Genomic DNA, 25,720 nt, shown 5'->3' on the forward strand with positions numbered 1-25,720 from the left:
TTGTCCACCGAGGTGGAGACGGGAAATGGGATCCGAGGATGCCGACCGAAGACTACAAAAAACGGGGATTTGGAGGAAGATTCGCTCTCGTGATTATTGTAAGAGAATTCGGCCCATGGCAGGAGATCCACCCAGTCTGAATGGTGGGCATTAATGAAGTGCCGGAGGTAACTGGTCAGGATCTGATTGATCCGCTCCACTTGACCATTGGACTGTGGGTGGTATGCGGAGAAGTCCAGGGTGACGTCTAGCAGCTTACATGTGGCTCTCCAGAAGCGTGAGGTGAACTGAACCCCACGATCCGACACGATGTGGAGGGGCAGGCCATGGAGACGGAAGATGTGGCGAATAAAGTCTTTAGCCAGCTCGGGTGCAGACGGGAGGCCTGGCAGGGGAATGAAATGAGCCATTTTGGAAAAGCGGTCAGCGACCACCCAAATGACCGTACAACCGGCAGAGACAGGGAGATCTGTTATGAAGTCCATAGCTATATGCTGCCAGGGGGCAGCAGGTACCGGAAGAGGAAGGAGGCGACCGGCTGGCAGGTGTCTCGGAACCTTGTTGCGGGCGCAGGACACACAGGCAGAAACAAAGTCTATTACGTCCTTGTGCAGGGTAGGCCACCAGTAGTGCCGGGTGATAAGCTGGAGGGTCTTTTTCTGACCGGCGTGGCCAACTAGCTTAGACGAGTGACCCCAGTGTAGGATCTTCTCCCGATCAGGTACCGTTACGAACATCTTACCGGGAGGGAGACGATTTAGACTCACGGGGGCCACCTGCATTACTCTGGCGGGATCGATGATGTGTTTAGGTTCCTCCTCAAGATCAGACACCAGGAAGGATCGGGACATGGCGTCAGCTTTGATGTTTTTGTCAGCCGGGCGAAAATGAAGAACAAAATCAAAGCGAGCAAAAAACAAGGACCACCGGGCTTGGCGCGGGTTAAGTCTCTGGGCACTCTGGAGGTAAGCCAAGTTCTTGTGGTCCGTGTAAATTATTACCGGGTGAAGAGCCCCCTCGAGCAGGTAACGCCACTCCTCCAATGCCAGCTTAATGGCCAATAACTCTCGGTCTCCTATAGAATAGTTGCGCTCGGAAGAGGAGAAGAGTTTGGAGAAGAAGCCGCAAGTTACCATTCTCCTGGAAGACGATTTTTGGGTAAGTACCGCTCCGGCTCCAGAGGAGGAGGCGTCAACTTCCAGGAAGAATTGCTTGTTGCCGTCCGGGCGATGCAGCACCGGGGCGGAAGAGAAAGCCTGTTTTAAGGAAAGAAAGGCTTCCTCTGCTTCGGGCGGCCATTCTCTGGGATTAGTGCCCTTACGGGTGAGCGCAGAGATTGGGGCAGTCCGGGAAGAGAAGTGCGGTATGAAGAGGCGGTAGTAGTTGGCGAAGCCCAGGAACCGCTGAATAGCCTTCAACCCCTCTGGTCGAGGCCACTTCTCGATGGCAGACAGTTTCTCAGAATCCATTCGTAGGCCGGTCTGAGAAATTATGTAGCCCAAAAACGGAAGCGAGGTCTGCTCAAAGAGGCACTTCTCATATTTAGCGTAGAGGTGGTTCTGCCTGAGCCTGAGCAGAACCTGACGAACATCCCTCCGGTGTGTGGGGAGATCCGGAGAGAAGACCAAGATATCGTCCAGGTACACCACTACGCAGGAGTAGAGAAGGTCCCGGAAGATGTCGTTGACCAACTCTTGAAAGACGGCGGGAGCATTACAGAGACCGAAGGGCATCACCAGGTCTTCATAGTGGCCGTCCCGGGTGTTGAATGCCGTCTTCCATTCATCCCCCTGACGGATACGGACCAGGTTATACGGCCCACGGAGGTCCAGCTTGGTGAAGATTCTAGCCCCCCTCAGACGGTCAAATAATTCCGGAATGAGAGGAAGGGGGTATTTATTCTTCACCGTGATCTGGTTAAGGCCTCTATAGTCTATACAGGGACGGAGTGAGCCGTCCTTCTTTTTGACGAAGAAGAAGCCTGCTCCCGCCGGGGAAGTAGATTTCCGGATGAATCCCCGGGCCAGATTCTCCTCAATATATTCTGACATGGATCGGGTCTCAGCAGCGGACAAAGGGTACAGCTAGAGGTTTGGTGGGAATGCGGTATTTCTCTACCAGAGACTGAGAAATGAGATTTCCGACAGCTCAAGAGTCAAGTTGGGCTAGTTAAAAATAACGGTTCTCCCCGCAGATGATAGAGACCGACAGCAACAGAGATGGAGAGGGTTTACTCTTGTCTAGGACGACCTCTCTGAGCGATCCTAGACACAGGCGTTTCCCGACCTCTCCCGACAGGAACGGATCCGGTGCTCCTTACTGCCACAGTAGAAACAGCTCCCCTCGGCACGGCGTAACTCTTGACGAGTTTTGACCATCTTGGACTGGTCGACCTGCATAGGCTCAGGTGAGTGCGCCAGGGTAGTAACGGGAGAAGTGACAGGTTTCTGGAAGGTAGGGGCTAGATGTGGAAACCTCCTCTCATGGGTGACCTCTTTGGCGCGCTCCTGGAACCGGATGTCAATCCGGGTGGCAAGTGTTATTAAGTTGTCGAGAGTGGTAGGAATGTCCCGACCGGCGAGTTCATCTTTAATATGGCTGGACAGACCCTCCCAAAAGACAGACACCAGGGCGTCGTTATCCCAGGCCAGCTCCGAAGCAAGGGTACGGAACCGTATGGCATATTGGCCCACGGCGAGATTTCCTTGATGGAGGCGTAGCAGAGATGATGCGGATGAGGTTTTCCGTCCGGGTTCGTCGAAGACTTTCCGGAAAGCCGTGAGAAAGGCTGGCAGGTCGGACATTAGGGGGTCTCCTCTCTCCCATAGAGGATTTAGCCAAGCCAGTGCCTCCCCCGGTGAGATGGGACATAATGAAGGCTATTTTGGCCCGGTCGGAGATAAACTGGTGGGACAGGAGTTCAAAGTGCAGGGTGCACTGGTTTATAAAGTCCCGGGCTTGAGCGGGATCGCCTCCAAAGCGAGGAGGTGCAGAAATCCGGGATCCGGGGCAGGATACCATGGTATTGGTGGGCAGCGGCGCTGCCGGGTTGCGAGTCATGACTCTACCGGTGGTTACTGGTGGAGCAGTCAGGGTGTCCAGGCGAGAGTTGACATTCCGCAGGTGACTCAGGATGGACTACTTTTGGGACCTCTGCCGGGACAGTTCATGACATAGGTCCGAGAGCGAGGGAGCTTGGGTGCCACCGGGTTCCATGGCCCGAGCAAACTGTAACGGGTCTGGGAGGCGGAACCTCTGAGCAACTATACAAGGGGGCGGTCCTTGTAAGGAAGCGGGTGGCTCCCAGGGAAGACGGGCAGGTAGTCACGGCAAGTGACAGGGACAGTCTCTGGGTAGAAGGGCAGGTAGTCACGGCAAGTGACAGGGACAGTCTCTGGGTAGAAGGGCAGGTAGTCACGGCAAGTAACAGGGACAGTCTCTGGGTAGACTAGCAGACAGATAGCAGGTGGACGCTCCCAGGTGAGCGGGCAAGAGTCTTTGGACGGGCAGGTGGTCACGGCAAGTGACGGCAGAGCCTCCAGGTAGGCTAGCAGGCAGGTAGCAGGTGAGCGCTCCCAGGTGAGCGGGCAAGAGTCTCTGGACGGGCAGGTGGTCACGGCAAGTGACGGCAGAGCCTCCAGGTAGGCTAGCAGGCAGGTAGCAGGTGAGCGCTCCCAGGTGAGTGGGCAAGAGTCTCTGGACGGGCAGGTGGTCACGGCAAGTGACGGCAGAGCCTCCAGGTAGGCTAGCAGGCAGGTAGCAGGTGAGCGCTCCCAGGTGAGCGGGCAAGAGTCTCTGGACAGGCAGGTCGTCACGGCAAGTGACGGCGGAGCCTCCAGGTAGGCAAGCAGGCAGGTAGCAGGTGAGCGCTCCCAGGTGAGCAGGTAAGAGTCTCTGAACAGGCAGGTGGTCACGGCAAGTGACGGCAGAGCCTCCAGGTAGGCTAGCAGGCAGGTAGCAGGTGAGCGCTCCCAGGTGAGCGGGCAGGCTGGTCCAAAGACAGACTGACAGGTGTCGGAAGGCAGACCGTCGGACCGCAGGCTTGCAAGCAGGTAAGCGGATATCAGGCAGGTTTCAAGCAGGAATCTGGCAGGTGACTGGCAGGTAACAAGCAGGAATCTGGCAGGTGACTGGCTGGTAACAAGCAGGAATCTGACAGGTGACTGGCAGGTAACTGGTAACGGGACCTGAGGGCTGAAGCAGAGTGAAGGCTTTGCAACAACATTGCTCGGGCACCTCCATTTTGGAGGAGGTGCCTTATATATGGTGAGGTCCTCGGGCCATTGGCCGGGGACTCCTTAGGACGGCGCGCGCGGCCCCTTTCAGAGAGGGGGAGCGCGCGCACGTGCCCTAAGCACAGTGGCCGGGAAGCAGCGCGCGCTGCCAGCAGAGCGGGAGGAGGACGCCGGGCACGGAGTGGAGAGGTGAGGGGAACAGCGTCCCTGCCTAGCAGGAGGCAGGGGCGCCGACGCTGCAATGACCCCATATGCTCCCACATATTATAAGGACCTCCAAAGCCATCCATGCAATATGATGGTCACCACAGCATCCCACACAGTATCATGGTCACCACAGCCACCCCACATATTATGACATTCACCATAGTCCCCAATATTTTATGATTTCCACAAAAGCCCCAATGCAGTATGTTCATAACAGCCTCGACACAGTATTATGTCATCCACAGACCCTCATACAGCATGACGGTCACCACAGATTCTCATACAGTATGATGTCCACCCCAGCCCCCATAGAGTATACTGCCCACTAGTCCCCTATATGCAGTATGATTTCCCCCATGGTTCCCCACAGCTGTTAACAGTACCAGAGTCCTGGGGATGCTGACACTTTTAACAGTGTTACTGTAAGGGTGTGACAGGTCCTGTCACATGCCTCTCCCTCTCTAAACAGTGTTCATGCTGATTTGTGACTGTTGTCATATGTGAATGTATAATGTTCATGTAAAGCACATAGGGTTAAGTGTAGGACATAAGTACAGTCTAGGGTTTATAGTTTAGGTTAGTAATGGGAAAGGGCACTATAGTTCAGGAAGTTTGTTAAGTTCAGTATAGAAGTAGTTAAGCATTACACCCACAGCACAAGGGAAATTCCCTGTTGGGAGGAGTTAGAGCATTACAGCAGTTTTATAGAAAATCATTTCCGGGTTACAGACAGTCTAGTTGGGGGAGAGTGAGTAGTGAGGACCATAAGGCAGTGTACACCTGCCGTCAGGGGAGGCCTGTGTCAGACCACCTCATTCCTGGGTTCAAGACCCGATTGCACAGGACCGGTGTAGGTTCTGTCCCACGTACAGAGAGAGACAGAGTGTGGAGGAAGACTGAGCAGACAGGAAAACAGACTCCATCAACAGTAGCAGAAGTGAAGAAGCATTTCCTAGTGCAAGTTAGCAGAACAGAATGAGGACACATTTGAGACGGAATCTGAACGCCGCCATAGTCCTAGGCTCATGGCCTGTCAGAGGTGCTCAAGGCGAGGCCTATATATCCCAAGAAAGGAGATTCTCAGCTGCGTTGCAGAAGAAGTGGATTATGTTGGGTCTCACGAAGGGACAAGAGCAAACACTGGAAAGGCAAAATACCAAGGGTACTTCACTAACCAAAGAACTTGTCTTGAACTGAATAATGCCGCCGTTTATGGAAGAATTGCACAGTAAAAATGAGTCTGTTAACCCGGATCTACGATCTCCTGTCTTGCTTGAAGTCGGTTTCGGTTCCATGAATGGTGTAACAGTGAGTACAGCAAATCCTCCATTGCAGCACACACTCCGGTCTCTGTCCTTAATAGTGGAGGGGTCATTGGGCGAAGAAAAGATAGTTCCGCCACATAGCATGATGGTAGCAGCCCTATGTGCTCCCCTCTACCTTACAATCAATATAGTCTATGGCCAGACCAGCCCATCTTGCTATTGCCAGATCTGTTCGATGGCCAGTCCGTCCTTGGTTGTGACATTCTTGACATTCTTTCATGAAGACCTCTTCATGGAATAGCCCATGTGGTCTCCAGACTAATCTCTAGCTAGCATTGCATCCAAGACAAAAGCAGACCTTATCGTTCAAGATGATAGACCTCTATTCCAGCCCCCATTACTGTCTTGCTCTGCACCATGTTATTCTTTGAGAGCCATGCCTTGAGGTCGATGGAACACCTTTAGCTTTATGTCTAGCTCATAGCCCAATGTCATAAAAACACCTTCTGATCGTTTTTGTAGACACTGTTTGTCACCTTAGGCTTGGTATGTGATTTACAATTTCACTTGTAGTACAGAATGGAATTAGTGGTGCAGACAATTCTGCAAAGTCTCCCAGGAGCGGTTTTACAACACGACAATGCCAGGCCACATTTAACTCACACTACTGTGAGCAGCTTGCTTGGCCTAAACATGTTATCATGGCCTGCAGCATCTCCAGACTTGTCTGCCGTTAAGCACATCTAGAATGTCATTGATCGGCAATTGCCAACGGCTCTGTCAGCAACAGATCTTGATGCTTTGTGTGCCCAACTGTATTCAGCGTGGCAGATCATTTCTCAATGATTATTAACCTAATTGATAGCATGCCATGTGGGACATGAGTGTGCAAACAGGTAACTGGGATGCAACACACAGATATTGTGGAGGCGGAAGTAACCAACTAAAGCTATTTATTTCTCCAACACAGAAATTAAAGTGTTAATTATGGAAAAAATCAGTTGCTCAAAAACAGGGTAACAAGTCACACAATGTTAGCAGTAATGGCAACAACAACAACATAACAGTTTCAATATCCTCTCCTCCGTTCTAACTGTCTCTTAGAATGAACGGTGCTTTAATGTCCTTCTGCTCTTCTAGCTTCCATGAGCGACACTCAAAACAGTAGGCCCATCAAGGCAAAGTGTCCTTCAAGCATTTTAGAATATTATACTGGCACTAACGTTGGTCACCGGTATTTTCTGCCAAGCCCCAAGTTCTTAGTAGCAAGTCACTTAGAATCCTATGTGTGCTCCTCACACTGGCTGGGTCCGGTCCTTTCTGCTGCACAGTCCCAATCTGCACCCTGCAACGTACGTCTACATTGGAAGTAACGGCCCGGTTTACTCACGTCTCCTAATCAACAGATGCTGGTGCCGTATGAATATCCATGTTTGGTCTTCTGTGCTTGACCTGCAGCGTTCAAATATCGGGTCTCGGCTGGTGTAGACTGGACTTTGGGTCTTGACCTGCAGAGTCTGGGTCCTTGATCTTGACCTGCGTAGTCTGGACTTTAATGCCCGATCCACAATATCCCGACTATCTTGGTCTTCCACCACACTTCGGTCGCTCGGCCTCTGCGTCTCCACATTTTATGATTCTTTGACATTTTAAGACAGGCTACATCTGTGAGTGTGTGTATACAGTATATATATTTCGCCTTCAAATAACGATAACGTGACGTATAAAATTCCCAAAAATGTTGTATGGACATACGTGAATATGATGCAGGCAGTGCCCTTTAGAAGAATAAAACTGCTGACCCCTGTGAAAAAGCGAATGTGAAACGCGAGTCGGGGCTGTCCCCTGGGATCCTGCTCTTGCACTTTACTATGAGTAAGCTTCTTTAGGTGCTATTCATATGCATATGCACTTTGTTGATATATTGTCGGCTGCTAGTTAATAAACATATGGGAATTATATGATAGGTGATAGAGGCTATCAGGCATTGTGAACCATTATATCTTCCCCTCTTTAACTTGTCTATTTGGTTGGTGCATTGCAACTGAGTCTTTACCCGTGATTGTTGATCCCTTGGGTGATACTATATCTCCCTCTTTTTTATTACATGTGATTATTGTTAAAAAATATTTTTTGTGATTAATAAAAGTTATGCCATTTGATTGTATGACTGAAGTCAGCACTTCATTTTTTCAGCCATTGTACATCTGTCAGTGTGTGTATATATATTTCTCCTATAAATAACGATAACGTGATGTATCAAATTCCCAAAAATGTTCCATGGACATACATGAATTTGATGCAAGCAGTGATCTTTAGAAAAATGAAATTGCTATAGCATACAATAAGTCAGAATTGGTAACTAAAACCTTGCCCTTTGCTGCAGCTGGAAGGCACGGCATCAATAAATCATAGGATAATTCGACTATTTTAGATTTGACTATTTTGTGATTTTTCTATTACATTCATGTATTATGTTCATATTGACAAAGGTTAAAACAGACAAAAGAAGCAAAAAAAAAATATGTTTTGTGTTGTCATATACTGCCCTCTTGTGTCCAAGATGCAAACTTATCCCTGTGCCAAACTATTCACTCTGGGTTTTTCTAAGGCTTCAGTACTAGAGCAGATTGATTTATTGACAGAACTATTAGAAGGTCTGTGTTCATGACACACAGTTAATCTATGTTGTGTAAAACCAATAATACACTGGTCTTATTTGTGTGGGTGTTACAAGCGCTCAGGAAATATGTGATCAGAATTCTCTAGCACAAAGAAAATGAGATGGAATATAATTATCTATTGCAGAAAGCTATACAATAGACTGTACATGTTTAGCTTATATAAAATACTATAACAGAACCTATAACATTATTGTGCATGACCTGAAGTGTCTTTTTTTTTCTTTAATGAGGTGAAGGGAACCCTATTTGCATTTTATAATATTTATGAATTTTCACTTTGCACAAAACCAGCAATTCAAAGGTTATTTCGGTATATTAATGTCTCAGAGGGACTGCTCGGCCTGGGTCTTCTCACTACTGAGGTCCATTTTCATGAGACCATGATCTCCATAATTAAAGTTTGTTCTTGATCATTGTCCAAAGTAAATCTGTGCTGTGATCATTCTTTATGTGAGCAAAAAAGATTTGTCGGCAACAATCACCCTGGTATAAACAAGGCATGTGCTGCCATTAATAATAAAAGCGAGGAGGAGGTGATCAGGGTTGCCAATCGTCCAGAAATTCCAGGACAGTACATATAAATAGGGCAGTTTTTTGTCCTATCTGTAAAAAATGATTTTTTTTTTTGAAGTTGGAGAAAGTACATGAACTGACAGTAGTGTAATCACTAAATTGTATAATGAAAATTAGCATAAAAGCTACAATGAACTGTCAGTAACCAAACTCTTATGACTTATCCATTGCTCCCTAGGTCTGACCAAGTGTCTGCATTCCCAACGTGTGTTTCACATCGGGGTCTATACTTGAGTCTTCACTTCTGATTTTATAACTTTATTGCCATTATTTTCTTTCCTATTTTGTCTCTATTGTTTTTTAGTAAAACATTATTTTATTATTCATTATAGTTTCTGGATCTATCACTCCATATTTTCTCTGTAGGAATTATACAGTCGTGTGAAAAAGTATTTACCCCTTCCTGATTTATTAGTCTTTTGTCACACTTAAATTATTATTATTTATTATTATAGCTCCATTTATTCCATGGCACTTTACATGTAGAAAAGTGGTATACATAGTACAAACAATTACAATAATCTTAAATAAAAAGTGATGTCAACTGGAACAGGAGGAGAGAGTACCCTGCCCACGAGGGCTCACAGTCTACAAGGGATGGGTGAGGATACAGTAGGTGAGGGTAGAGCTGGTCGTGCAGCAGTATGATGGAGTGGTGGTTACTGCAGGTTGTAGGCTTGTCGTAAGAGGTAGGTCTTCAGGTTCTTTTTGAAAGCTTCGACGGTAGGACTGATCCTGATATGTTGGGGGTAGAGAGTTCCAGAGTAGGGGGGGGATGCACGGGAAAAATCTTGTATGCGATTGTGGGAAGAGGAGATCAGGGGGAGTAGAGAGCGATCTTGTGAGGATTAGTGATGAGCGAAAACTAAAATGCTCAGGTTCTCATTGCTTGGGTCGAGCAAATTGGATTGCTCAAGTGCTCGGTCGAAGTAACGAGCCCAATGTAAGTCAATGGGAAACGCGAGCATTTTTCAGGCAGCCTCCCCTCCTCCCGGCGTTTTGCAGAGGGCCTAAAAATTGCCCAAATCGATGGGAACAGTGCTCAAATGACATGGGATCAGTATGGGAAAGACCCCTGGAAGCATTTCTGATTCCCAGATCAATGCTGTCAACCATGTTGTCAGAGGTATTACGGCACTTTTACAGACTCACAATAAAGCACAGAAAAACTAAACCTAAATGGATTTTCCTGGGAAATATGTTAAGGAACATCCTTTCCAAACCATTTCCGGTGACTACCTCTTGAAAGTCATCAAGAGAATGCCAAGAGTGTGCAAAGCCGTCATCAAAGCAAAAGGTGGCTACTTTGAAGAACCTAAAATATAAGATATATTTTCAGTTGTTTCACACTTTTTTGTTAAGTATATAATTCCACATGTGTTAATTCATAGTTTTGATGCCTTCAGTGTGAATGTACAATTTTCATAGTCATGAAAATACAGAAAAATCTTTAAATGAGAAGGTGTGTCCAAACTTTTGGTCTGTACTGTGTGTATGTGTATTATATATGTGTGTATATATATACATATATATATATATATATATATATATATATATATATATATTATATATATATATATATGTATTTTTGCATTTTTTTTATTCCAGGGTGCAGCCAGGCCCATCAGTGCTGGCATTGTAAACTAGGGTGTCTGTTCTCATGGGGTGCACTCGGATAGTACTGGGCATCCTGCCTAATCTAATAGTATGGGCGTAACGAATAGGCTGTAAGCCAGATACTGTGCACTACCCATGTGTGTACAGCACCCTATACAAGTCTTTTTGTGTGCAATTCTAATATTAAGCAACAACTCCCTTCATGAAATGGAAGGTTGTGAGTTATTTTGCATCTGTGTTGCCGCCATCTTTATTATATGGGCTTGCTGCATCCTGGTAGTGCATTAGTTCTGAAGACCTGGGCAGGTAAACACTGCAGTCCTCTTTGCTGTGTTTTTTTCTTGAACCTTGGGGGAATTTTAGTTCTTCTTATTGTGGCTTTTCTTTTAGTTTGTGTGTGAGGGGGGTGACCGAATTGAGAGCTGCAGATGTTGTGGTGCTATATAAAGCGGCATCAACATCTGCATCATATAAGTAACTAATGTCTGTAAGAGTGAGAAGGGATTCAGAGATGTGCAATTTTGTGGAGTGGGGATTGTGGCCCTGGAGAGGAAAGGGTAGAGAATGTAAAATGGTTGTGATCAGAAAGAGGGAGAGGTGGGTTAGAGAGGTTAGATAGGGAACAGAGGCGGGTGAAGATAAGGTCCAGAGTGTGGCCATCTTTGTGAGTGGCTGCGGAAGCCCATTGAGTAAGGCCGAAGGAGGAAGTGAGGGATATAAGCTTAGTGACAGCTGAGAGGGAAATGTCAATGGGGATGTTGAAGTTACCCATGATGATAGTGGGGATGTCAGCAGAAAGGAAATGAAGCAGCCAGGTGGTGAAGTAGTCAAAGAAGTGGTGGCTGGTCCTGGGCGGCGATAAATGACAGCCAGTTGGAGGTAGGATGTGGAGTAGATGCGCACACAAGTGCACCTCAAAAGAGGGGACAGTAAGGGAGGGTGGCAGTGGGATTTGGGTGAAGGAACAGTTATCTGACAGGATAAAAGGTACTCCTCCACCATGCTTGCTAATGGGGTGGGGGGTGAGAAAGATGGAATCCACTGTACAAAAGAGCAGCTGGAGAGGCTGCGTCAGTAGGGATGAGTCAAGTTTCAGTGATGCCGAGGAAGTAAAGTTTGTTAGTGATGAAAAGATCATGCATGTAGGAAAGTTTGCTGCAGACGGAGTGAGCGTTTCAGAGAGCTCCTGTTAGAGGGACTGTGGAAGCGGGGGCTGGGCGGATGTGTATAAGGTTAGAAGGGTTGAGAGAGTTTGTGATAGATCGTGGATAGGAGGTGGAAGCGACTGTGGGGATGTGGTAAGGAGGGCCAGGATTTTGGGAGGTATCTCCAGCATTGAGGAGGAGCAGAGAAATTGTTAGCAGATGGTAGCAGGAGAGAGCATGAGGTGGCTGTCTGTGCTTAGAGACACAGGATTGAATGCTGAGGAATAGTTTTGAGGAGGAGGTGAGATGAATGGGGAGGATGGAAGAAGAGATGAAGAGTTCCTAACTAGGCATTGGGATTAGGAGTGGCAGTAAAAAGTGCAGGATTAAGGGGGTGAGAGTGAAAAAAAAAATATATATTGTTTACAGCGTCCAAATATCCAGTTACCTTCAGTTCCCTTCTGGTTCAATTCTGGTATAATTCTTATTTCTCACACTTAAGCACTGAGACACTGTGATGGATGCAGACTAAAGGTCATTACAGATAAGTAGCTCATAATATATTTGCTACAGAATGCATGCGTGTTTCAAATCACAAAACAAATTTGCATGTTAGACAAAGATAACACAAGTAAACACAAAATGCAGTATTTAAATTAAAGTCTTTATTATTAAGGTAAAAAGAAATCCAAACCTACACGGCTCTGTGTGAAAAAAGTGATTGCCCCCTAAACCTAATAACTAGTTGGGCCATACTTAGCAGCAATAACTGTAATCAAGCATTTGCGATAACTGGTAGTGAGTCTTTTATAACGCTCTGGAGGAATTTTGGCACACTCTGCAAAATTGTTGTAATTCAGCCACATTGGAGGGTTTCCGAGCATGCACCGCCTTTTAAAGGTCATACTTAAAAAGAAACAGGAAGGTTTTATCATCATCATAGAATAACTGTTCAAAAGTACAGGTGCTCAGCAAGTCATGGCGGAGCCAATAATTTAAATGTACCTTTCCATCTGCTTATTTTCCCTCCATCTTCATTCTCCCTCTTCTTTCATTGACAGCTCTGGCTTTATGGAGTCAAAAAATGGCATAGATAAATGTTTGGCCATCAGTACACAAATGCCGGTACTTGGTTTAAACAATCATTCTGTGCTGACAGAGTCACTTTAACCCCTTACCAAAATCCGCTGTACATGTACCGCGCAATTGGTAACAAGTGTATGGGCTGGGCTCACGGGGTGAGCTCACCCGTACCCAGCAGATAACTGTGTGGTACGGCAAGGACCTGCCTATAACAGCCTATTATTATAAGATTATTATTATAAATAGCAATGGGTGGAGCAGAGCGCCAAGACTGTTAACCTGTTAAATGCCAAAGTCAAATTCTGACAGGAGCATTAACAGTGCGCCAGCATGGGGAAGCGTCATGCTATGTGCCTATCGGTTCTCCTCTAATGCGATCACTGGGCACTCACGGCTTGCTATGACAGCCAGGGGTCTGTGGTATTGCTGTATATAGTACAAGCTATCAGATGATCGCAGGCTCATGTCCCCTAGGGGGACTAACAAATACAGTAAAAAAAATACGTTTTAAAAAATATGAAAAAAAACCTAGAAAAGCTCAAATCATGTTCCTTTTCCTCCATAATAAAGATAATGAAAAAACACACATCTGTGATATCCCCATGTCCTGAAAAGTCAGATCTTTCATAATATAAAACCTGCTCGGTTAAAAAAAAAGCAGCATGAATGAGAGACCAGCACCAGTATTCCACCAGCATTTGTTTTACTCTGACGTTTAGGAGAAAACGTACTTTTAGAAGCCAGCCTGATTGATTAAACTAGGATAATTAGTCCAAAACACAGGTCCACAGCAGCTACTCCCTTTCCGACCCCTCTAGACTGGCAGAACTTCTCCTTTAAATGTGTATGTAGGGAGAGACCTGTCAGTCAAGGGGAGCTGGGTGAAGAGAAGCCACTAGGACCTGCCTCTTTGATTAGTCACTTTTGGTTCGTCGTCCCACTATGGCTTTTAAAAGTGTGGTTTTCCTTAAGTTATGTAGCATTTCAGAGGAAAACTTACAAGGCGGCAAAACAAAAGAACTGATAGATAGGTCTGTAAACTAGGCTTTTATTTTGGTGCCCATTATTTCATTTGGGAAGATTGTTTGACCATAATTATTGCGAAAATTGTCAATAGCCTCAAAGGACAGTCTCATCATCCTTTGGATCAACACTGTAGATTATACAGCCGGACATTCTTAATAACCATTGTATGCTTCATGTGATTCAGAACTATCACTATTTTTAGAGATTAAATGGAAAACATCAGATAATATTTTGCATCTGAAAGTGGATAAGATCCCAAAAAGTTGTGTCCATGCTTTATGTTGTACTTGCACCAAACCGGTCTTTTTTATATAGGCTCCAAATGTAATTCTAGTTTAATTGAAGAAATATGAATGTACGGTAATCAATAATGTGGCTTTTTTTTTTGCTTTTCTGCTGTATTTACCAATGTTCATTTTCTTTGTACTTTGAAGACCTAATTTGGCCGAAATGAAGGAGAAACTATTGTCCCTGGGTGGCAGCTATGTTATTACTGAGGATATGCTGGGGAAAGCAGAAATGGCAAACCTGTTTAAGGTAATTCTGTACACAGTACTCCCTGTACGTTTCCTAGATTCCATTTACGGCTGTAAAGCATCCGCAGTGGCTGGATTTTAGTACAAGCCTGTGACTGGTAATAAGAAGTGACAGTATGAAGTAATTATCAATACAGAGTACATAGCTCTGCAAAGCAAGCTGACCATGCTTTCATATCCTTTCTCAGGTAGTTGAAAGGCCGAAATTAGCTCTCAATTGTGTAGGCGGAAACGCTGCTGGAAATCTCTTCTGCCATCTCAAGTAGGTTTCATTTACCTGAGTATAAATTGTGTATTACCTGTAAAATCAACTCTGGTAACCTGATTGCTACCTTGTCTTAGGAAATTACTCTATATGATTTGATTAGGAAGCAGACATGAATACGGCTGGAGAAATCCTATTCGTACAGCAGCCAATTCTTGGAAGTATTAGGAAAGAAGTATTAGATTACCTGTCAGTACAAAAGCTAGTTTTATTTGATCCATATAAAGGGAATTGTGCCCATTTGCAAAACACTCAAAGAGAATAGCTACCCAGGACCCGTTTTCTATACAGATGTAGCGTATCTATCACAAATTTTATACATTTTTGACTTAATATCCAAATAATATCTTCATATAATGCCCAAAAAGTAAGAGGGTTTAAAGGGTAGTTCGGCCTTAGGGTACAGGTCTGCAGTCACTCTATATGACTGAAGACTTATGAATCATCACATCACGTGCTCTGCGTATACTTCCAGCCACATTCCGACTAGACGTCCAGCCTCACTCAACACACTCGGATTGAGCAAGGTGGTACACGTCTACTCGGCACATGACCGCATGTATGCAAATCACATACTTCCTGTCATGTGCCCGCAGTCAGCAGCATGCTGTGAGGATTCAGAGTGACTCCAAACTTGTACCCTACGACTGGACAATCCCTTTAATATTAAACTCCCTGGTGGCTTCAGACAGTTAAAGTTCTGTTAGGCCCAGGAAACAATGTTGCCAGGGGCAGATTCATTCGGACATCTTATAGTTAAAGAGAACCTTTCAGCTGATACATGCTGCCCAAAAACCCTGGGCTGCATGTATCAACCACTAGCTGTACGGTCACAGCCATGTACAGGTGCATCTCACTAAATTAGAATATCATCAAAAAGTTAATTTATTTCAGTTCTTCAATACAAAAAGTGAAACTCATATTATATGGAGCCATTACAGACAGAGTGATCTATTTCAAGTGTTTATTTCTGTTGATGATTATGGCTTACAGCCAATGAAAACACAAAAGTCATTATCTCAGTAAATTAGAATACTTTACAACAACAGCTTGAAAAATGTTTTTTAAAATCCGAAATGTTGGCCTACTGAAATGTATGTTCAGTAAATGTACTCAATACTTGGTCGGGGCTCCTTTTGCATCAATGCGGCGTGGCATGGAGGTGATCAGTCTGGAACTGCTGAGGTGTTATGGAAGCCCAGGTTGCTTTGATAGCAGCCTTCAGCTCATCTGCATTGTGTCTGGTGTCTCTCATCTTCCTCTTGACAATACCGCATAGATTCTCTATGGCGTTAAGATCAGACTAGTTTGCTGTCCAATCAAGCACAGTGATACTTTTGTTTTTAAACCAGGTACTGGTACTTTTGGCAGTGTGGACAGGTGCCAAGTCCTGCTGGAGAATGAAATTTCCATCTCCAAAAAGCTTTTCAGCATAAGGAAGCATGAAGTGCTCTAAAATTTCCTGGTAGACGGCTGCGCTGACTTTGGTCTTGATAAAACACAATGGACCTACACCAGCAGATGACATGGCTCCCCAAACCATCACTGATTGTGGAAACTTCACACTAGACCTCAAGCAGCTTAGATTCCTCCAGACTCTGGGACCTTGATTTCCAAATGAAAATTGGAACTCTGGGACCTTGTGGAGAGTGTCAATGACTGCCTTGTGGACAGCTGTCAAGTCAGCAGTCTTCCTCATGATTGTGGAGCCTACTGAAACAGACTTGGTGTTTTTGGTTAATTATTTTAATTTACTGAGATGACTATTGTGTTTTCATTGGCTGTAAGCCATAATCATCAACATTCAGAGAAATAAACACTTGAAATAGATCACTCTGTTTGTAATGACTATATAATATATGTTTCACTTTTTGCATTGAAGAACTGAAACAAATTAACTTCATGATGATATTCTAATTTAGTGAGATGCACTGGTATGTTTGTCTCTGAAACGCTATCACATTTCAGGGGAGAATATACTTTTAATGGCTGCCGGGGACTGAACCACACTATCGACTAGTCTTACAGGCAGGTCCTCGTTGGCCTCTCCCTGCTCACTTGAGAGTGACGGACATGTCGTGTATCAGCTGACAAGTTCCCTTTAAAAAGAAAAGGGCACTGGCAGTTGTGTCAAAGTGTTTGGGGCAGAGCTGCTAGAACGAATATAAACACAAGTGTTTAGAACATTCATGATGAGCATATGGATGGTGGTCGTTCCATTTATTCTTATCATGACCGCTGGAGATAGCCGAGCACTGCGCTTGGCTTGGCTTCACCGCTCCCATAAGAATAAATTGAGTGGTAGTGTGGTTGTTCAACCAGCGCTCCATTTAAACAGGGTTTGCCAGAATCCCAGTTCTTGAGATCTGTGGGGATCCTTGCTGTTGAAGCCTCAGCTATCAGGAAGTTACCCTTTATCCCGTGGATAGGGGATAACTTCCAAACTGGAGAATACCCATTTAAGTATTGTGTCTTTCTGAGGAAAGACTGTCACTCATTTAGAGGGAGTGGGGCAGTATAAACCTGCTAATATAGTTTCTTTAGGTAAGCTGTTGTTGCAGCAAGAACTGACTGTTAACTGTTCTCCTGCTAAGGGATGTGATTTTATCCACAATAAGTTTACATCCAGTCTGAGGGTGAAGCTATACATGATCCACTCAAGTTATTCCTGGGGGTCTAGTCCTGGGTAACCAATGAGAAACTGCTCAGGTTCCTATTTGATATAACCAGCTCTTAAAGGAAAGTGGATGTCAGAGAACATAACAGATAGTCACACAAATACAGGACATCATTTGGTTGGAGATCCCCTTTAAGTTACACTGTGAGTCTAGACCAAACTTTCTTGAGGATCCTGGGAGAAGATGATGCCATGTTTTTTGGCATAAATCATTGTGTAAGGCGCCTTTAAAAGTACAACGCTGATAATCTTAAAAAAAACTGATCATCAGATAAGATCAAGAGAACAGGTGGTCACCAGGCTGAACAATGCTTTGCATTTTTTCCATTGTTGAGTAATCTTTTTTTTCTTAGACTTCTATTATGAAAAATAATTGCTATTTCTAGAAAAAAATAACTTATAAATATCTATGTACATAGCAACCCATGTTCCTCTTACTAAATATGCTTAAAAATCTTATGTATTCCAATAGGGATGGGAGCACTATGGTGACATATGGAGGAATGTCAAGAAAACCAACTCCTTTACCTGCAGTATGTATTTACATACATTAAGTAGAACCATAATTACCTTGTCAACCAGATTTCCCACCTTAGTATTTAATTTATGACAATTTAGCCATTTGCCAGAATGCTACCTATCTTGATACTTACTAACCACATTTTTACTTATTAACATGTCAATATCAAATGTATGTACAGAGTATTTATTACAGATGAGCAAAATGATTTAAGAATTCACTGATCTGGGAGAATTCAAACAATGTTACATCAGCCAGAAAAGGATCATATGACCTGCAGCACAGAGAGGCTGGTGATCTTTCCCATAATAAATTTCAGCTATCTCATCACATGATATAGAACAGCCAATCAGGAGGGACTGTCAGCCTTTATAAAAGTAGAAGCAGGGAATCTAGCAGCTATTTTGTGGTGAATCTACATAGGGAGAACATGTCTCAGCTCGGCTTAGCCATAGAAATAGGAAAAGTCATAAAACACTGAACAAAATCGTACAGACAGTGTGTAACCTCACCATAGCGAATAATAGTGTGTGAATAATAGAGAATAATACAGTGATTTAATTCTTAGGGTGAGAGAGATAGGAGAGCTGGCAGCTGCTATTTGCTTGATCAGTGCAGTTATAGTGCTGCTGCATTTCAATTGCACATTTTTTGACAATCGTGCAGAAGCAAGCCACCAATGTTGGTGAAAGAATAAAAATACAACTGTCTGCCCTCTCCGCCCACAAGTGTAAATGTCACATACTATTGATATTTGCACATCTGTTATATTAGTCTAATTTGGTGTGCATACACCAACATCAATACTATGTTAACTTGCTTTTATTTTTTTTACCATTCAATTAACATTTCTTGGTCTTTTTTGGAAAGGATAAAATTGTGGTTCAAAACAGAAAAGTTAATCTGCTCTGTGCCCTCACATAGAGGAGAACATGGCCCACACTCTAGATTTCTCTATCAGCTCGAAAGACTACTGCACCCTTAACACATGGGGAGCAACTATGAACTTTCATGGCCCTCTATGTCATGGTTTTGTTGCACTATTACAACCAGAACATTTGATGAAAACTTCATGATTGGGTGCTTAGCCTAGTTCTAACACCAGGTGGTGCTTATTTACTCCATTAATATCCTATTCAAATTTACATTGCCCAATCCCAAACAGGACAGAACATTCCATTCCATCTAGCAACAATGGCCATAATATTCTGGCTGCACTAGATTTTGAAAAAAAGGCATGCTCTCTGCATGGTGTACATTCTAAATTTGTTCAGGCAACAATTTTTAAATAAATATTTTTGCTTGAAGAAGGTGATGCATATACACAGAAGTGTGTCAGGACACACTCCACTGTTCTTCCTTGATGAAGCACACCCTCCAGTCTTTGTAAGAATATAACAATCTGTTTGAATATTACCTAATTTGTGACACTACAATGCAATGGAATTAAACTGTGCATATATTGAATCATATACAGAGGGAGTGGCCAAAGCCAAAAATAGACGACATGAACGGTAATCATATTAAAAATATACTTTATTAAATAGAACATGATACAAAGCATAGGATACACTCTATAAAAACACTCTTTACAGCCATCAGGAGTGGTGGCACTGCCCCTTGAGAAAGGCAAAGCGCCGAAACACGCGTTGGGGACGGCCTCAGTGTGGTGACCAGGTGTAGAACGCTCTGGGAGGTAAGTTGTAGATTTATTTGATGTATGATGTTAGATGTCTATATACGAGACACACTTTGATTCAGTATTTTTTACATCAATCCCCTATATTTATATAGAGCGCCATTAAAATGTAACACCATGTGCCACCACTCCTGATGGCTGTAAAGAGTGTTTTTATAGAATGTATCCTATGTTTTGTATCACGTTCTATCTAATAAAGTATATTTTTAATATTTAATATTATTACCATTCATGTTGTCTATTTTTGGCTTAGGCCACTCCCTCTGTATATCATATGTATGACGACTGGTGTAGTATCAGTCCTCTCTTTTGAGCAGCAACACATATACTTATAAATATAATATCATTTATCAATGTACTATATTTGGTTGCTGTGGTGTTCTTTCAGTCATATTGTGATATATTGAATCATCTGTAGTGACTGATTACATCATTCACAGCCAATGTATGTATGTGATTATGTGTTAAGGTTTTAACCCTTTCACAACATGACTTAACTGTATGTCATCATCAGGAAAGGGTTCCTGCAAATTGAAGTACACATACGTCATGGCGATCATGCAGGCACATAAGCTGTACTTCACATGAGTTTGGCTTAAGTGATAGCCAAGCCTCGGCTGTCGCAGCCAGGGCAGTTGCCAAGTTTTGTCACCTCAGCAGCTCTTTAAATACAATATGGCTCCCCATAGTCTATTTCTGCCAAATGCTTGCTCAAAAAGTCTAATAGCAATCCTTCCCTTCTGTGCCCTGCAATGTGCCCAAACAGTAATTTTTTCCCCACATATGGGGCACTGGTGTACTCTGGAGAAATTGCACAACAAATTGGATAGATCATTTTCTCTTGTTACCTTTGTGAAAATTAAAAAATTTGGGCTAAAGCAACATTTTTGTGGAAAAAAAAACTTAATTTTTCATTTTTGTGTTCCAATGTTTTCAAATTCCGTGAAAAACCTGTTGGTTCAAAATGTTAACCACACCTCTAGATAAATTCCTTAAGGGGTGTAGTTTCCAAAATGGTGTTTCTTGTGGGAGTTTTCTGCTGTTTTGGCACCTTGGGTGCTCTTCAAACCTGCTACTTCCCTTCCGAGTCCTGCCGTGTGTACAAACACCAGTAATTTTTCTCCACATATGAGGTATCTGTGTTATCAAAAAAATAGCACAATAAAGTGGGTGGTCTAATTTTCTGTTACCCTTGAAAAAATGAAAATTTGGAGCTAAAGCAACATTTTAGTGAAAAATCATGTAATTTTTCATTATTTTTCTTTCAGTATGCTATTATTCCTGTGAAGCATCTGTTGGGTTAACAAGGTTCCTGATTGCAGTTTTGAATATCAGGAGGGGTTGGGTTTTTATAATGGGGGCTTGTTTGGAGGTGTTCTGACATATACATATACATTTTTAAAGTAATTTTGAGAGAGAGATAGATATATATATATATATATATATATATATATATATATATACATACATATCCCACTTATTAAACCTGACAGGGCACACCTGTGAAGTGGAAACCATTTCCGGTGACTACCTCTTGAAGCTCATCAAGAGAATGCCAAGAGTGTGCAAAGCAGTCATCAAAGCAAAAGGAGGCTACTTTGAAGAACCTAGAATATAAGACATCTTTTCAGTTGTTTCACACTTTTTTGTTAAGTATATAATTCCACATGTGTTAATTCATAGTTTTGATGCCTTCAGTGTGAATGTTCAATTTTCAAAGTCATGAAAATGCAGAAAATTCTTTAAATGAGAAGGTGTGTCCAAACTTTTGGTCTGTACTATATATATACACACACACACACACACACACACACACACACACACACACACACACATACATTTATGATGATTTGTAATTTTTGTTGGAAAAATTAAAAAAATGTGCTAATTTTTTAACCTGTCCAATATACTAACAAAAAAAAAGTGTAAAAAGTGATGCTAACAAAGTAGATATGGCAGTAAATGTTATTTATTAATTATTTTGTAGAATATGACTTCATAAAAATTCAAAGTTCAAAAATTGCAAATTTTTTTAATTTGTAAAAATTTTTATATTTTCATAAAAAACGCTCATGATATAGACCTAAATTTACTACAATCATGAAGTACAATGTGTCATGAAAAAACAGCCTTAGAATCACTGGGATATTTTGAAGCGTTCCAGATTTATTACTACATAAATTGACAGTGGTCAGAATTGAAAAATTTGGCCTGGTCAAGAAGATGAAAACTGGCTTGGGGTGAAGGGGTTAAGGGGATTTACCTACTATTAGATTTGGCGGCATATTAACTAGATTTGCCATCAATATATTTTCAATGGAGTCAAACCACTGAAACCGGCATTGTTGCCTGGGACTTGGGTTCCTAGTATTTTTCCAAAAATAGCATCATTCCCAACTCTGGAAATTGCTCTGAGCATCGTATCTTATTTCCTGGCATTGGGGACTCGCACTAATCTAACCGTGCCATTGTTCAGACTTAGAGAGTCTATGATATTGACACAGTTTATGCTTAGAGTCAGAAAATTATAGCAAAATATTGCTTCGGAGCATAAAATTATCAACATTTGTTTTATTTTAGAAAGCATTAATATTTAAAAACATTAAAGTATGTGGCTTTTGGATGACACAATGGAAGCGAAACCACATACATGGTAAGTAAACATGAAACACTGGTACAGTCAGTGCATTTCATTAACTTTTGTTTGTTTTTTTTCAAAAAAGAAGCAATTTAAAATCTGCTTATATGTGTGTAATCAAATAGATGACTCTATATATCCTGACTGCATCATTAGAAGAGCCCATATGCATTCATATATGTAATCCAAAACTATTACAGCGGCCCTTAAGGTTCATGAAGGGGACCAAAAAACTAAAGCAGACCACAGAAACTAGATCGCTTTCAACCAATTTGCAGAACAGTTATATTTGCCAACTATAGTGACATAAATTATAAGTGATTGCCAAACAGCTCTGGAGCTTATTCTTAAGGGGAAACGGAGGAAAGGTTCTAGACATATTGTATAACATGGAGCATGTCTAATCCCAGTTTCCTCAATTGGGCTGGCTCCATAGACACAAGATTGTCATCACAATTACATTTTCACCAAATAAAGGTTATTCTGTGCAAAAGCATTCACTCAGGTTAGTAGTCCTCCATCTGGTAAATTGGCAGATGTGATGTATGATTATAAGAATCAACAGAATTATTAATGATTGATTGGAATACACAAAAAGGCACTTTTCAGGCAAATTGCAGGGCAATGTGAAAAATTACAATATAAAAATGACATTACTGGCATCAGTGCTTATGAACAGTACCGCCATTGCTGTTGTGGGGCAGATTCAGTTTACCTATGCTGTTACGGTAACAAGTAGAGCACCTTTGTGTGCAAAGGACCCATCATTTAACTTGTCAACTGTTGCTTTTTTAGCATTTCTTTTCATAAACTTGCAATTTTTTTACACTGGCTAATCTAGATTCACACTTCCTGCTATTTCAGGAGATTCATATGAACATTCACAGAAACAGTCTTAGACTATTTTTTTTTTAGTGAAGCATATAAGGAGAGCAAAGGACGGGAATCAGGGTCTGCTGTGAAATCATCTTTTATGAATGGTGATTATCAGCATGCAAAGAGGTGTTGCTTATCATTGTAATCCTGCCTGTGATGATAATGAGTCTTCTGAAAAGTTTTTAGTAAAGAACATGTCAATTGAGTCCAAAATAGCCACAGAGGAGGGGAGAGGAAAGGGCGCGCGGGAGAGGAAAGGGCGCGCGGGAGAGGAAAGAGACAGAAGATAGAAAAGAGAAAAAAAAAAAAAGATTTTATGGATTGTGAAATGAAAAAAATGCTTTTAATAAATATTTTGACTACAAAAGCCTTAATTAAACAACAGGTCAGTTTCTGATGATGTGTTCCCTTTAAACTTAGAGCCTTAACTTGGTTTAGCAGATTTATAAGATGACTATCGTATTATGGACATGCGAGACCAGTCTTTTTTTTAAAGCAAATATTAAATTCAGACTGAAGACTGGACAAAACACTGACTACATATTCCCATTTTTAACCTCTCTCATCTTGGTAGATCTAACAAAACTTAACACTATGGCGTCAGTGTTATCAGAGATGGCAAGAAGAGGACAACTTTTGGAACCCATATGCACAGAAGTACTGTTTCAGGACTACAAAATAGCACTACAAGCCTGCATGGATCCTTATAGTGTCAAGCATATACTAATCATGAAGTAATACAGAATGTGTGTCTGCTATGTATAAGTTAGAAAGAGTCGTAGTCACCTTCTACCCAGTCTTCCAGGGCTGGCCAGACATGCAAACATTTAGAGCTATTTATATTCTAATATTTGCAAGTTTGAATGGCACTAGACATTAATCTGTAACAAATGTTGAAGTCTGCAGAATGTCAACCACTTCTTGTAAAATGGATATATTTAAAATAGGCAAAATAAAAATTTCAATCAATTTCTCTATACAACGGTTCACTTGGGAAAGGGAGACATGTTAGAATTTCTATGTACAGTATTTTTCAGACCAGAAGATGCATTTTTTTCCCCAAAATTTGGAAGGAAAATAGGGGGTGCGTCTTATGGTCCTAACATTACTTTACCTGTGGTGGTGGAGCGGGATCGCAGGGTCCTCCGGCGGCGGCAGAGGCGAGATGCTGCCGGCGCTTAGACAGAGCGGCTGGAGCCGGGGCCTGTACCTGTGCTGGCCGTGGCTGGTGTCGGGCGGTGAAGCAGAGGGGCCAGGGCCTGGACCAGTGCCGGGCTGTGAGCAGCATCTGCGGCTTCCGGTGGTCGCAGCCATTTTCCTGAGGCCATGATCTACAGGAAAATGGCCACCTTAGCTGGCGCATGCATAGACCGGGAGCTCCGGCGGCCATTTTCCTGTAGATCACAGCTTTAGGAAAATGGCCGCGGCCACCGGAAGCCGCATACGCTGCTTTGCCGCACCACCCAGCACAGGTCCAGGCCCTGGCCCCAGTAGGCCCCTCTGCTTCACCACCAGACACCAGCCACAGCCAGCACAGGCCATGGGCCCCAGGCAGACCACAGACCCCAGAAAGGCCACAGGCCTCAGCCAGGCATAGGTCTGGGCCCGACACCAGCCAGGCCACAGGCCCCAGCCAGACACCGGCCCCGCAGCATCTCACCTCTTCTTCTTCCTGAGGCAGGAAACGGAGGGCCCTGTGATCCTGCTCCACCACCACAGCAACTCATAGCTGCGGAGCACCAGCTTCTCGCATCCACGGTCTGCAGCATTTCTCCACTTCCGCTGGGCCGGTTTCCTGAAGGACGCTGCCTCCTGTGACCCCCCCGCTCCACCACGCCCAGGTAAGATACCGTACCTATTCAGACCATAAGACGGACCCCCATTTATCACCCCAAAATTTGGGGTGCGTCTTATGGTCTGCTGCATCTTATAGTCTGAAAAATACGGTAAAAACTGCTTCGGTAATGAATTTGAAGAAAAAAAAAAATTGCTTTTTTATACTAGTAAAAAAAAAAAGAGAAAAGACCTCAAGGAATATGGCTATAGGCTTAAAGCACTACACTCCAGCAGTTTTTTTTTCAGCTCTGGTGGCTTCTAATGTAAGGTCCCTGCCCCTACTCTTATACTCAGCCCTCCGGTGTCTTCACATATTTTGGTGCCACCTTATGACCACAGCTTCTGACAAGTCTATGAGAGCCAGAACAAGGCTCTCGTAGACTTACATTTGAGAGTGACCTTTGGCTCAGTCCATGAAACACTTGAGCGATCCCAGCAGGTTGCAAAATGCCGAAGACCGACTGGGAGCGGCAGCAATAAAAAGGGGTGACGGCGACAGAACGTATAAGACTAATTGCAGGGACCTTAGATTCAAAGCACCACTCCAGTGGTAAAATAAAAAAAAATAAAAAAATGCTGGAGGTGCTTTAGGCTGCGTGCACATGATGCGTTTTTCATGCGTTTCCGCAGCGGAAACGCATCAAAAACTTATGGTAATCCGCACCCCATGGTCCCCAATGGCATGCTAGTGCTCATAAATCCGCAGCATGTTCATTAATTTTGCGGAAGCGCAGCGGAACTGCCGCCATTGACTTGCATTGAGACGCATAGAATCCGTGTCTGTACATTTGTACACGCGGATAATATGCGTTTCAATGTGCGGATGGTACCCAGTTCT

At 43.3% G+C, this 25,720-nt stretch overlaps 1 protein-coding gene across 1 annotated transcript in view; it reads left to right on the forward strand.

The window, feature by feature from the left end:
* Positions 1-23,992, forward strand: part of LOC141258205 (enoyl-[acyl-carrier-protein] reductase, mitochondrial-like) — a 109,587-nt gene extending 85,595 nt beyond the window's left edge. The window contains exons 6-10 of the mRNA XM_073673207.1: positions 14,270-14,372; positions 14,560-14,633; positions 17,786-17,846; positions 22,113-22,185; positions 23,621-23,992. Of these exons, the coding sequence (XP_073529308.1) occupies positions 14,270-14,372; positions 14,560-14,633; positions 17,786-17,846; positions 22,113-22,185; positions 23,621-23,784 (475 nt within the window). The 3' untranslated portion in view covers positions 23,785-23,992. The remainder of the gene's footprint in view (positions 1-14,269; positions 14,373-14,559; positions 14,634-17,785; positions 17,847-22,112; positions 22,186-23,620) is intronic.
* Positions 23,993-25,720: the final 1,728 nt, after the last annotated feature.

The sequence above is a fragment of the Phyllobates terribilis genome, unplaced genomic scaffold, assembly GCF_046119375.1.
Source record: "Phyllobates terribilis strain yellow unplaced genomic scaffold, ASM4611937v1 Scaffold_3__8_contigs__length_932513732, whole genome shotgun sequence".
Taxonomy (NCBI): domain Eukaryota; kingdom Metazoa; phylum Chordata; class Amphibia; order Anura; family Dendrobatidae; genus Phyllobates; species Phyllobates terribilis.